This window comes from Aspergillus aculeatus (genome assembly GCF_001890905.1).
Source record: "Aspergillus aculeatus ATCC 16872 unplaced genomic scaffold ASPACscaffold_6, whole genome shotgun sequence".
Classification (NCBI taxonomy): Eukaryota; Fungi; Ascomycota; class Eurotiomycetes; order Eurotiales; family Aspergillaceae; genus Aspergillus; species Aspergillus aculeatus.
In genome coordinates this window covers 1,221,544-1,233,229 of record NW_017962981.1, presented here as the reverse complement: position 1 = coordinate 1,233,229, position 11,686 = coordinate 1,221,544, and the positions used below count along the sequence as shown (strand labels likewise).

General features: G+C 55.2%; 5 protein-coding genes across 5 annotated transcripts; 2 read left to right on the top strand and 3 right to left on the bottom strand.

The window, feature by feature from the left end:
* Positions 1 to 2: 2 nt before the first annotated feature.
* ASPACDRAFT_26778 (uncharacterized protein) lies at positions 3 to 1,204 on the bottom strand (the record flags this gene model as incomplete). The annotated part of the gene is made up of 2 exons (XM_020199450.1): positions 3 to 1,012; positions 1,141 to 1,204. 2 exons carry the CDS (start codon positions 1,202 to 1,204, stop codon positions 3 to 5), a joined length of 1,074 nt encoding a protein of 357 aa, XP_020057324.1.
* Positions 1,205 to 1,529: 325 nt separating this feature from the next.
* On the bottom strand, positions 1,530 to 3,651 carry ASPACDRAFT_27480 (putative lysyl-tRNA synthetase; the record flags this gene model as incomplete). Its single annotated transcript, XM_020199497.1, has 5 exons — positions 1,530 to 2,317; positions 2,376 to 2,801; positions 2,867 to 3,034; positions 3,091 to 3,374; positions 3,593 to 3,651. 5 exons carry the CDS (start codon positions 3,649 to 3,651, stop codon positions 1,530 to 1,532), a joined length of 1,725 nt encoding a protein of 574 aa, XP_020057323.1.
* Positions 3,652 to 3,999: 348 nt separating this feature from the next.
* ASPACDRAFT_1868132 (Tim10/DDP family zinc finger protein) lies at positions 4,000 to 4,770 on the top strand (the record flags this gene model as incomplete). The annotated part of the gene is made up of 2 exons (XM_020197914.1): positions 4,000 to 4,097; positions 4,218 to 4,770. 2 exons carry the CDS (start codon positions 4,000 to 4,002, stop codon positions 4,399 to 4,401), a joined length of 282 nt encoding a protein of 93 aa, XP_020057322.1. The 3' UTR covers positions 4,402 to 4,770.
* A 711-nt stretch (positions 4,771 to 5,481) lies between these two features.
* ASPACDRAFT_26855 (putative Sin3 complex subunit (Stb2)) lies at positions 5,482 to 8,103 on the top strand (the record flags this gene model as incomplete). The annotated part of the gene is made up of 2 exons (XM_020199452.1): positions 5,482 to 6,755; positions 6,894 to 8,103. 2 exons carry the CDS (start codon positions 5,482 to 5,484, stop codon positions 8,101 to 8,103), a joined length of 2,484 nt encoding a protein of 827 aa, XP_020057321.1.
* Positions 8,104 to 8,721: 618 nt separating this feature from the next.
* ASPACDRAFT_117621 (ubiquitin-protein ligase RMD5) lies at positions 8,722 to 10,908 on the bottom strand. The gene is made up of 4 exons (XM_020196086.1): positions 10,365 to 10,908; positions 10,169 to 10,296; positions 9,331 to 10,098; positions 8,722 to 9,261 (listed from the first exon to the last, which is right to left on the bottom strand). The coding sequence occupies exons 1-4, from the start codon at positions 10,483 to 10,485 to the stop codon at positions 9,043 to 9,045; spliced, it is 1,236 nt and encodes a 411-aa protein (XP_020057320.1). The 5' UTR covers positions 10,486 to 10,908; the 3' UTR covers positions 8,722 to 9,042.
* Between the last annotated feature and the right edge of the window lie 778 nt (positions 10,909 to 11,686).

The following is an 11,686-nucleotide window of genomic DNA, read 5'->3' as shown; positions in this document are numbered from 1 at the left end:
TCCTAATAAGTCCGCGCCACCACCCCCCTCGCAAAATCCGCAAAAGAAACCCCCGGCTGCACCTCCTCCTCCAAATTCGGCTGCGTAAACACCGCCAACGTATTCCTGGCGATCTTTCGACCCTCCAACCCTTTCCTCGCGCCCTTCACGAAGTGCGGCACCGCGCGGAACTGGCCCCGGGTAATCAACTGGAGCGCCTCGCCCGTCTGAAACGCCAAACAATCCCGGGGAATGTTGACCTTGACGATCTGGCCTGTGCGGGACTTGATGTACAGTCCCGCGGTGGGATCGGGCGACGCCGCCAGCTCCTCCAGTGGGGTTTGAGTGGCTGCCAGATTTTGATCCGCCTCATCCACAAACATCGCCGACGTCAACCCCGTCAAACAGCTGTGATCGAGGTGCGTGGCGCACCAGTCGTCATCACCTTCCCCCTCATCCCCCTCTTCCTGTTCTTCTTGGGCATTGGTCGGGAAGTAATGCAACAACCGCGCCTTCGTCGTCAGACTGCCCCGCACCACCTTCTCCAGATACCCGGGGACATAGTCGGAGACATTCTCGGCGGCGAACCGGTCGCACGCCCGCGCCACGAGCGCCGCCGTGTCGATGATCATGCTGCATAGCTCGCGGACGCTGGGTTCGAAGCTGGGGAGGCTGGTGGCGGCGGGCCAGATGTTCGGGGCCGTGTACTCCTGTAGGTCCGGGTGGTTGGCGGCGGGCGCGCCTTGCAGGTCCGGGGACTGGTGGAAGGCGCAGTTGAGGTAGTAGCTGCCCTTGTGGGTGTCGTAGACCCCTGGGCGCAGGGTCTCTTTGCCGTGCGACCAGCCGACGAGGTATTTTGCGGATTCAGACGTCAGGGTTTCGAGTTCGTCCGGCGGGAGAGCGGCGAGGTAGGAGGCGTTCGAGAGGACTTGGGCGCGGAGATGGGCGAAGTTCGGGGGCAGGTCTTTGACGATGATGATCCCCAAAGAGGAGGGGCCGAAGGCTTCGGTTAGGGTGGGGAAGGTGATCGTTCCTGTTCTTCTGGTTAGTTTCGGGGTTGTTTTGTTTGGGGTTTGCGGTTTTCGGGATATTGTATGCTATCGCTTGGGTGGATGCTGATGGATGCTGATATGCTAGTGCAGAGTAAGGGCTGAGCTTTACCATCAATCAACTCCTTCAGGCTCACGGTCACGGCTTGGCCTTGCGGGATGTCCTCTAGAGTCATGGTGACGCAGTAAATTCGGCGATGCCACAAGAAACAGACTGCAGGGAAAGAGAGAAATGACAAAGAAAGAACAAAAAAAAAAAGAGATGATTCCCAGAAATAAATTCTTCCCCAGACAAAATTTGGCTCGGCCCGCTCCGATGCCCGCTTATCAACGGCTTATCGGCTGTCAGCCCAGTATCTGCCGATGAAGATACGTCCGCCGTAGATATACTCATTCGCATAGTATGGACGGAGATCTGGCGATAGGAGAAATCTAGATTATATGGTATCTATAGTACAGTTCGTGGTAATGTACAATGCAGTGGTGTGGCTGATGGACACTCTAAATCTTCTCCAACTCCTCCTCGTCAACCTTCTCTGTCTTCTCAGACCGACGAGTGACCTGCCGGAGATTGCCAAACGGAAGCACGTCGCTGATCTTCTTGGCCCCCGTGAACAACATGCACAGCCGATCAATCCCGCACCCCCAGCCCCCGGTTGACGGCAATCCCCATTCCAGCGCCTCCAGGTAGCTCTCGTCGATCTCCTCGCTCTCGTTGGCCTCCTTGCTGAATCGCACCTGGTCCTCGAACTTGCGCCGTTGCTCGAAGGGAGAGTTCTCCTCCTCGTAGGTGTTGACCACCTCCCGCCCCTCGATGAACAGCTCGGCGCGCGCGGCAACGCGCTGGCCCGTCGTCGGGTCGATAAAAGACTTGGACAACGGAGACAGACATTCGGGCGGATTGATAATGAAGGTGGGGTCGATGCACTGCGGCTCGACATATTTGCTGCAGAGCTCGTCCAGGAGACGCGGGAGGGTTGGATCGGAGGGTTCAGGGAGGGAGAGGTCGCGATACAGTTCTTTGACCTGCGCTAGGGCGTCTGGCGCAGTAAGCTCAGGCAGTTTGCGGCCGATGGCCTCCTCAATTCCGGTGATGAAGTCGATGCGACGGAATGGCGCAGTAAAGTTCGCCTCGGTTGGGGTGAACGTGTTATTGGCGTTCACCTCGTCGATACGGGTCGACAAGCCCGAGAGAAGCTTCTCCGTAATGGAGATCAGCTCTTCCAGGTTGGCATAGGCGTGATAGAATTCACAAGTAGTAAACTCCGGGTTGTGTGTCTTGTCCAGTCCTAGATCCCCGCTGTCAGCACTCTCGTCCACATCGTGGTCCACGCGAACATCCCCTACCTTCATTGCGGAACGAGGGCCCAATCTCAAATACTCGATCAAACCCTCCAACAACCAACCGTTTCAGCCACAGTTCCGGCGCAATGCGCAGAGACAGCTGCCGGTCGGTGAACTCTGTGGCAGATGTATGAAAGGGGCGTGCAATTGCACCCCCTGCTACTGCCTCGAGAATCGGGGTGTTGACTTCCATGAAGTCTCGGTCGACAAAAAACTGGCGGACATATTGAATGATAGCCGACCGGGCGCGGATGATGTCTGCCGTTCGCTGATCTGCCAGGAACTGAACATGACGAGGATACGGGGAGGTCTCGTGCTTATGGGCGTCCAGCGGCACATCGTGCAGACAAGGCGAAAGGAGCTGAGGCATTTGAGTCGCCAAGATGGTGAGCTCGCCTCGTCCGGTACGGTGAGGCCTACCGGTTACGGCTGGGGGAGAACGTTCAGTCGGGGACCGACGGAATACAAAGGGTGTACTGGTAGGTGGAACATACAGAAGGCATCACCCCGGCGAAGCAGCCGCGAAAAATCTCTGAAGTGTTCGGGAGTCACCCCTTCCAACTGACGGATATTGCACATCACTTGCACTTTATGGCCATTTTGCGACATGTCGAAGAAGATCAACTTGTTGCCAGCCAGTCTAGAGGTACGTATCCTACCTACTGATCTAAGTACGGGGACAACATGTGGTAGAGCGCCAGCTGAGGCAGAGACCTACCATGGACAACAACCGTGTCTCCTTCTACTTCATTATAATCTAGGTGGGAGTAGCGATCACGAAATTCCGCAGTGCTCATGGAGTTTTCATTGCTCTCAAGCCGAGGATATGCCTCGGAAAGTGTCTTTTGGACCTCCTGCAGACGCTCCTTGAAAACTCTTTCCGGGGAGGCTGCGCTGCTGCTATGCCTTGACGCATTGGCAGCAGTGAGGCGCTGATTTACTCGAGTAAACTGGCCATTGGTCTGCAGAATCTGTGTACGGGTTGAGATGGGTGCTCCTGTGCTGAAGATGTCGTATTAGCAATTGCACTTGATCATTAAATGCAAGCGTGCCAGAGAAAAGGGTAGTAAAATCAGATGACATTAGTCTTCCAGTTACACTCATTACTTGGAGGTTTCCTCCAAGCATTCGGTGCAGCGGTTCTGAAAAATGGAAGGGTATGTCTCATCATAAAAAGAACCAGTTGCAAGGCAGAGGTAGTGCCGCTTGAGCTAACTCACCTAGACAGAAGCCTTCCGGCTCTCAGTCGTGACGCCCACTGCGGGCGGATTGATTGCATTGAGAAAGAAGAATAACAAAGGACTACGTGCTCACATCATTTGCAGCGAGACGGGAAAGAAAAGAAGAGTAGGTCGTGTGCGGAAGAGAGGCAGGGAAAAGGGCCAGCCGACAGAAAATCCTGAGGCGGTGAGAGGAAGCAAGCCCGCTCCGACTTTCCTTCCGCTCCCGGAGCTTCAAACAAGCAGAGCGAGAGAGACTTGAGTTCTAACTATACAACTCTTAACCTTCTTTTTTTTCTCTTCAAATGTGAGCGCCATGCTTCCCAAAGCTTCTCCATCAATTGTCGATTTGCTAACCTATAGCTCTAGCTCACCCCATCTCTCACACACCCCCCCCCATTCTCACAATGTCTTTCCTCTTTGGCGGTGCCCCCAAGATGTCCTCGGAGCAGAAGATTGCTGCCGCTGAGACCGAGGTGGAGATGATCTCCGACATGTTCAACCGGTGAGTCGACCGGTAACCCGGCCTTGAACGCTCTGCGTGAAGCTGCCCTTCTGGCCCTCGATGGCCGTCCTCGATACCTCATCTGTATCGGCATGAAACTGACCTCCAATCAACAACTAGCCTGACCGAGTCCTGCACCAAGAAGTGCATCCCCAACGACTACCGCGAAGGCGACCTCAACAAAGGCGAATCTGTCTGCCTCGACCGCTGCGTGTCCAAGTTCTTCGAGGTCAACATCAAGGTCAGCGAGAAGATGCAGGGTGAGGCCGCCAACAGACAGGGTGGCATGGGTATGGGCATGTAAAATGTTGATTGATATACTCTGGGGCTCAAAACTGTTTCCATTTATGTACTTGTATAATTGATTGGGTCTTCTTTTTTTCCGGGGAAAGTGGTGCGTGCTTGTCCTCAGGATTTCTTGCGCTACATTTACCCGTGATGACATATGGTTCTAGCATTTTGGATGACATTGTCTCTCACATAGAAAGTGGTTGAATGGTTTATGGGATAAGATAGCATTGGGAATGAGATCTATCCGGGATGTGAAGGTTCTGTCTTTATTGTCTCGTGTCCAGGTAGAGCTATTGCATTAAAGGAAGCATGAAGATATTCCCATCGAGCATGACATAAGATGTGGCTGAGATGCTGAGCTGTGGCTGGTGGCTGCTTTGACTGGACCATTCAAGTTAACCTGCCCGGTAGGCAGCTGCGTTCTATGCACCGTTAGTGGCGTTCATTGTTCTAGAAGCCAGTCCTGAAAAGGCAATACGAAGTTCTTCACTACTCCAGAACCATGTTTATTCATAGAACTCTTCAATCGAGGTATTCTCAAGGATGATCTGGCTCTTATTGAGTCGAGTTGATAACTGTCCTCGATAAACCCTCGGCTCACCGCTCCCTGATAAGTCGCAACGGAAATCCCCTTGTGACGTCGTCGGCTGCAATGCCCGGCAACCAAGAGGAAACGCACCGCACCGCACCGCAACAACCACCCGCTTCACGGCCAACAACGCCTGTGCTTTTCTCCCTTTCACCCTCGCCAAATATATCCTCACGGGATGACATGGACTGACAGCCGCTAGCTTGGCACCTCACGTTGAAGCTTGAGGCTCCATCAGCGCCCCCATCCCTTTCCCCCCTCATCCTGTTCGAAGTTTCTCGGATATGTCAATGGCACTTGCTTTCTGTATCGCTGGTCCAATCGAGAGAACACCCCTGGAGGGTTAAATATTTTGTGTCGCGTTCTTCTTTCTACTCTTACAACGTTCGAGCTCTAGTTCCCTGGCTGGTTCTAACGCTCGTCTCCTCGCTACCCTCCTCGCCCAGAAATTGAAGCTGTACTCATCCCTTATGTGTTAGGGAAGCTGGTACCGTTTCCTACGCCATGCCACCATCATCTCCCACGCAGACTGGTGGGCCTGCCACACCTGCTGCGATAGCAGCACGAGAGCCGACCAAAACAGTACCGAAAGAGAGTCCGCTCGTGCAAACGAACGGCCCCGACGGACAGTCGCCGCCCCCACGGCCGGGCCACCAGAGACTCGTCTTCACCGACCCGGTTGCCTTCCGCTACCTGGAGGAGGATCCGGCGACCATAGTTTTACACCGGCGAATGACTCTGGATGGGTACGAGGTCTACATTGTTGAGCAATGGGCGTGCACTCGGATTCATCCAACTTTCATCATCACGACCTACACGGGGGATCCATCGCACAAAGTCGCCGTCGGGGTGCTGAGCGTCCCGACGGATGAGTCGACGTGGTCGCCCCGTCTGCGGCTGTACTTCAACGCTGTGGTACAATGCCAGGCACAGAAGCGAGACACCCCCCTGGGGACGCTGATGGTCACCGATCTCAGCATCTTTCCGTGCGCCCTGGCACTCATACCCGTCCCGGACGGCGATGTCCTCAAACACAAGGACGATTTCATAGTCAATGAAAACCTAAAGAGGTTAGGTTGCTCGGGCCGTGCCAGCTTGAAGCTGCAACCCCCGTCGCCTGCTACCGAAGCCAAATTCCACCAACTCTACCGCACCAGCGAGAGAGTGCCCCTCTATAGTGCCGTGGTCGAGCTGGTGAAACAGTGCCAGATCGCCCTGATGATGTTCGGCAACCTGGCGCCGGAGTATGTAGACGGTCTGCTCTGTGATATGACCGAGGCAGCCATAGCCGATTGGTGGACCGAGATTGGGATGGACTTGTACAACATTGAACCCAGTGACAGTATGCTGGGCCCCATTTCGGTCTCGGCTCTTCTCGGAACTCTTATCGGAGCCCGGAATCGGCTGCATGCGTTCGGTGCCCCCGTTGGCAAGGACGCGTTCGACATCCCGAACCTCAAACGAGGGATCGGGAGCTTCCAGAAATCACAGAAGATAAAACGGACCAGACGGCTGGACCGCCAGACCCTGGACCGATTACATCGAGTCACTGCGAAAGCTGCGAATGCCGAGGGCTGGACCGACGCGGTGAAGTCAACGGTGGCCGAGCTGAGCGGGCATGGCGGTGAAATGGTGATGGGGATGGTTCGGGGGCGCGAAAAGGGCGGTATCGCCGATATTGAGACTTTGGACATTGACACCTTTGCGCGGCTGGTCAAAGGCGAGAGGGCAAAGTGGCTGTGGAGGGGCAAACCACGCAAGGGTGCCATTGGCGAGTCGTTCGGTGGTGGCCCGGCGGCAGCCGACATGCTTTTCACCAACGACGAGCAAGGCGGCTATCTTTGGACGACGCGGAAGAGACATTCTCAAGAGGACATGGCAGTGGATCGGCTGCCATCGGAGGCGGATCGCCCAAGGAAACCTTCCGAATCAGCCGCCATCTTCGACGAGAAGGATCAGAACCTGAGTAGTATCGTGCGGAGAGGCGTGAGTGGAAAAGTGTCAGACGCGCGAGCGGGATTTGGCAGATTCAAAGACGCGGTGGGCTTGCGATCACATCCGTCGAAGCATTCCCGGGAGGGGCAATACGACTATGGCGATTCGTCTCACCTGCCTCCGATTGACAGTGACACAGAACCAAGTCAGCCGAAAAAGCCCGACGGCGATCCGAACACTGCAGAGCAAGGAAGCATCCATGAGTCCGAGGGCCGAGCTCTCAAGGAGGATGCCGCGGCTGCCGAGTCTGCACCAAGCATTGTGCCCCCACAATCACCCGAAGCAAAGACACCCGCAATCACGGTGGAGGCCGTTCCGGACACTGCCGACTCGGAGTCTGCCCACAAGGTCCCGGTCTTCCAGCCGGCATCCGAGGAAGAAGTGCCCGACGAAGAGTCCCGCCGGAGGACTCCTTCGACAGACGTCTCCGCCGATCGAGAGCGGACGCCCGACATTGGGATCATGTTGCTGCGCCGGCCGCGGAGTTGCGCCCAGCTGCCAGGCTCGGAGGAGCGGTCGATGCCCGAACGGACCGACGGCCACTGGCCACGGCATCTGTCCTTCAGCACCGTGGAGGAGGTGGTGCTCGGCTGGGATGAGATCGGCGGCAACATCCAGGAGCGGCCCGACGCCACCCTGGAGGAGGCGATCCTCCACGAGGACGTCCTCGCCTCGGACGCCCGCCTCTTCAGCGGCCAGATCCGCGAGCTGAGCGAGCAGACCGCCCCCTGGGTCGAGCAGCAGGTGACCTCGGTCGACGACCTCAGCCGCTGCCTGCACGAGAGCTACGAGAAGATCAACGCCGCCTACCTGGAGCGGCTCGCGGTCTTCCAGCAGCTGCGCGGCAAATCCACCGACCTGCTGTCCGAGGAGCACACCCACCTCACCGACTACATGCGGCGGGTCGAGCTGATGGGCGCGAAGCTGGACTACGAGCTCCACGTTCTCGAGTCCAAGGTCGAGGACGTCGAGGCCGGGCTCGGGGAGTTCGAACGCCATGTCGCCGACGTGGAGACGAGGGTTCGGTTGCTGGTGCGCGGCGAGAAGGAGAAGGATAGAGAGAGCAGCAGCAGTAGCAGCAGCAACGGTGGCTCCTGGTTGTCCTGGCTGGGCAAGTTGGTTGGTGTCTAGGGTTGACTTTGTGTTGAGCTTGAGTCCAAGTCGCCCGGAACGAAAGAGAATCGTGTCCGCTTCCGTGTGTAATAAGTATATTTGCTATCTCTATTCCAGCACTTCGAGTTGTATACCCCCTGTCTATTATAGAGGAGAAAGAGAAGGCAATCAAACGAAAACAAACGCTGAGTTCTATATGACTTGACCCTTCATAGCCGAGCGGTGTGCCGAACTACAAACCCCCGGCGTGGGAATTTATGTTTACACTGCCCGATAGATATAGTAGGGACGGCACAGCCAACATCTACCATTCCTTGCGAAGTTCTTGATTTAAAACCAAGCACAGTAAACAGTAACGTCATTCTATAAACAACATTTTTCCTGCTAAAATCTAAACCGTGCCTGAAAAAGATCCAGGCTAGCGAAGTTTGATTATTTGTGAGCGGCTGAGGTGGTCCGTCGGTCATAATCCGAGGCTGTGATATGTATATATACTCTTCTGGGTAGCGGGTAGCGGTCCACCTCCGTTAGTGGGCTTGCTCCCTGCACTGACAACAACAATAAAACCAGGGTTTTCTTATTCAGTTGGACTCACGCATGCGTCCAGATCACCTCGGAAAGAGCTCAAGGATTGAAGCTTGTTTTCGAATTGAAATCATTTTGATCTTTATAATAGAACAATAGGAAATATGTACACCTACTCGATCCACTCCAGCCCTTGCGCTTCGCTTTGTAAGAAGAAAAACCCCGAGTATCCAGCCAGACCTAAATCTCGATAGAGCCGCGAACAAGAAAAGTAAAAAATATAGAAAGGCATATAAGAAAAAAGAATACTCCAAACGATGTACGTACTGAGTTCTGACCCTGGACGCCCGCTGATTACATGGTAAGGAGGAGGTAGTGTATGTACTTACTTGTAGCCCGGGGTATGATGACTCGAAGAAGGGAATAAAAGACTTAAAGAAACACCTTTCTGGCCTCGCGGGGATGGCTCTCGCTCGGGCAGTAGGGGCATTTGAACCGGCTGCCCTTGCACAATCGTTTGAGGGATTCCTCGGCAATGACGTGCCCGCAGGGCATCATCATGGGTGGGTTCTCGTCGGTGGTCTGTTCCTTGGAAACGGGACAGACGAAGATGGAGTGGAAGAGGTAGGATGGCGGGAGGGGGATTTCGACCTGCAGGGCGTGAGTGTCATTAGAATTCTAGCGGTATGCGGGGATTTGATTTTCATGGGGCAGTCTTACGGGTAGCTCGTTCTCGGTGGTCCACTCGGTGCGTTTGGCTCTCATGATGGTCTGTAGTTTCAATAGTGTTGGGAGGGCGATTGCGCCGGCGGTGGCGGCGATGTATAGGGGTGAGTCCGCCGAGAGGCCGAGCAGCGAGCAGAACTCGCGCGTGAAGGAGTGTGCTACGTCGGACCAGGCCGAGGGGTTGTTGAAGATGCTCCGGTAGGGCGAATCCTGCAGGTTGGGGCTAAAGGCCATCGCGCCCATGAGCTGCTGCACCTCGCGCAGGTATCGGGGCAGGAAGCCGTGGAACTCGCGGCGGGCGTATTCCAGAGCCGCCTGTCGTCCGGCGGGGGTGGGGCTCTGCTGCTCTTGGGCCCCGTGAAAGAGCCAGACAAACTGCAGCCGGCAGAGCTCGAACTCGAGGTTGCTCCCCCGCGCCGCCAGCGCCTCGTCATTGTCCCGGGCCCATTGTATGGCGGGCAGCAGGTTGTTGTTCTCTTTCATTTCGCGGAGGATGTAGTACATCGTGGCGAACTGTTTGCGCACCTCGTCGGATGGAACCTCGTCGATGTCGAGGATGGATGCGGCATTCTCGGTGGCGTTCGCCGTGTTGGCTTGCTTTTTCTCCGCCGCCTTCTTTTCCGCCATCTCAGAGAGGAAGGTGGCCGCCACGGAGAACTGCCCCTCCCTCAGCAGGTGCATCGCGATGGCCCGGTTGATGAGGTGTTCCTGGGAGGAGAGGAGGTCATGTTCGGTGCTCGGTAGGGGCCTGTCTTTGAATAGCTAGGAGGTCTAGACGTCAGCCAACATCCAGGCGGGGCTTCAAGATCGGACGAATCCGGGCTCGTGCTACCTTATCCAAGGACTTTGAGTATTTGTTGAGACCGCTATGGGTCTCTTTAAGACTGTCATTGATCGAATCGAAGGATGCTTTGACCGGATTCTGTAGCTTGGCGAGGATGATTGATGCTTGACTCGGATCTGGTTGCGATCTCCTTGTCAGTATAGTTCGGTGACTGCGGGGTGGTGGGCCTGAGGAGGGAACCAACCTGCAGCAATGGCGTCCCGCGCATTTTGCAGTAGATCTATCGAGTTTTGTACTGACTTGAGGCCTTGAGCGGCCTTGGTCTTCTTTACGAGCCTCTCATGTTCTTTTTGCACGAGCTCCATGGTGAGGGGGGCAGGCTGGAGGCGTATGAAAGCGGTGTCCGAGAGTTACCGCTCTTTGAGGGCGGAGCTGGCAATAGCCATAGATTAGGGATTCCCAAGACAGGCGTTTGCTTGCTGGTGCCTCGGAAGTCGACAAACAATTGCTCTGGAAATGAGGAGACAGTCGCAATGCTCGGGACAGTGAGAACAAAGCAGGAAGAGATGGAGGGATCTGGAGGGGGTCACAATGCATGGGCAGGTGAGTGTTCGGAGCAGGTGAGCAACTCGCTCTCCGTGGTAATACGACACTGTGCTGTCGCAGCCAATTACGACATGTCACGTCACGTGCCACCGGGTTGTCGCCGATACCTGCCGTACTGTACCTTCAGTGTGAGGGGTTCAGGCGCTGTACAATAATCTACCGGTACAGCTGAGTACTCCATCTCTTCCCTCATCCTTCTCATGCGGAGTGGCACCTCAATTGGCGCAGCCTGTAGGTGCCCGACACATTTCCCAAAAGCACCTAGGCCTTGGCTAATTGCAGGCTAAGCCTGACCACACTGACAAGAATCACCCATGGACCAGTCAGGTCGAGTTTCAGTTAGTCGTAGGAGTCAATGGCTGAATTCTCAAGATGGCAGGGAACCTTCAAGGATGGTCGGGACAACCATCACTCTTCTGCTCAACTCGTAACTAGACTGTGTGCCAGCGCCCGGCTTATTTTCCAGGCATCAACAGGAAAAATGCCTGAGGCCTCACAATGAGGACACGGCAAGGGCGCCCCGAGACCGCCAATCAGAGCTCAGAGCGCCTCTCGCTTCTGTCTAGCGCGGTGAGTCAGGCTTGGCGGGGGTATATAAACTTCCCGCCCTCGCCCAAATTTTAGAATCTTTTTTTCTTTTCTTCTCCATCCTGGTGCACGGGTTTTACACGTGTCAGTGAGGAGACATCCGAGACCGTGTTTTTGCTAGTTGAAAACTACTTTTTTGACCGCTCTGACTGGCCTTCGGGTCGGTCAGGAATTTTTGAAAAAAAAATACTGCTCTGAGCCCTGTTATGTTCTGGGCTCAGTTTTAGAGTACGTAGATGGCTGTATGCTTGCTGTTGTCTTCCAGTGTGAAGCTCGACTTCCATGGGCTGTACTCGCCAATCGGTCTTCTTTTCACTGCTGTTTGCTTCCCAGGTTGGAAGCCTGTAGAGAAGAGAGAAGATGAAGTGTAGT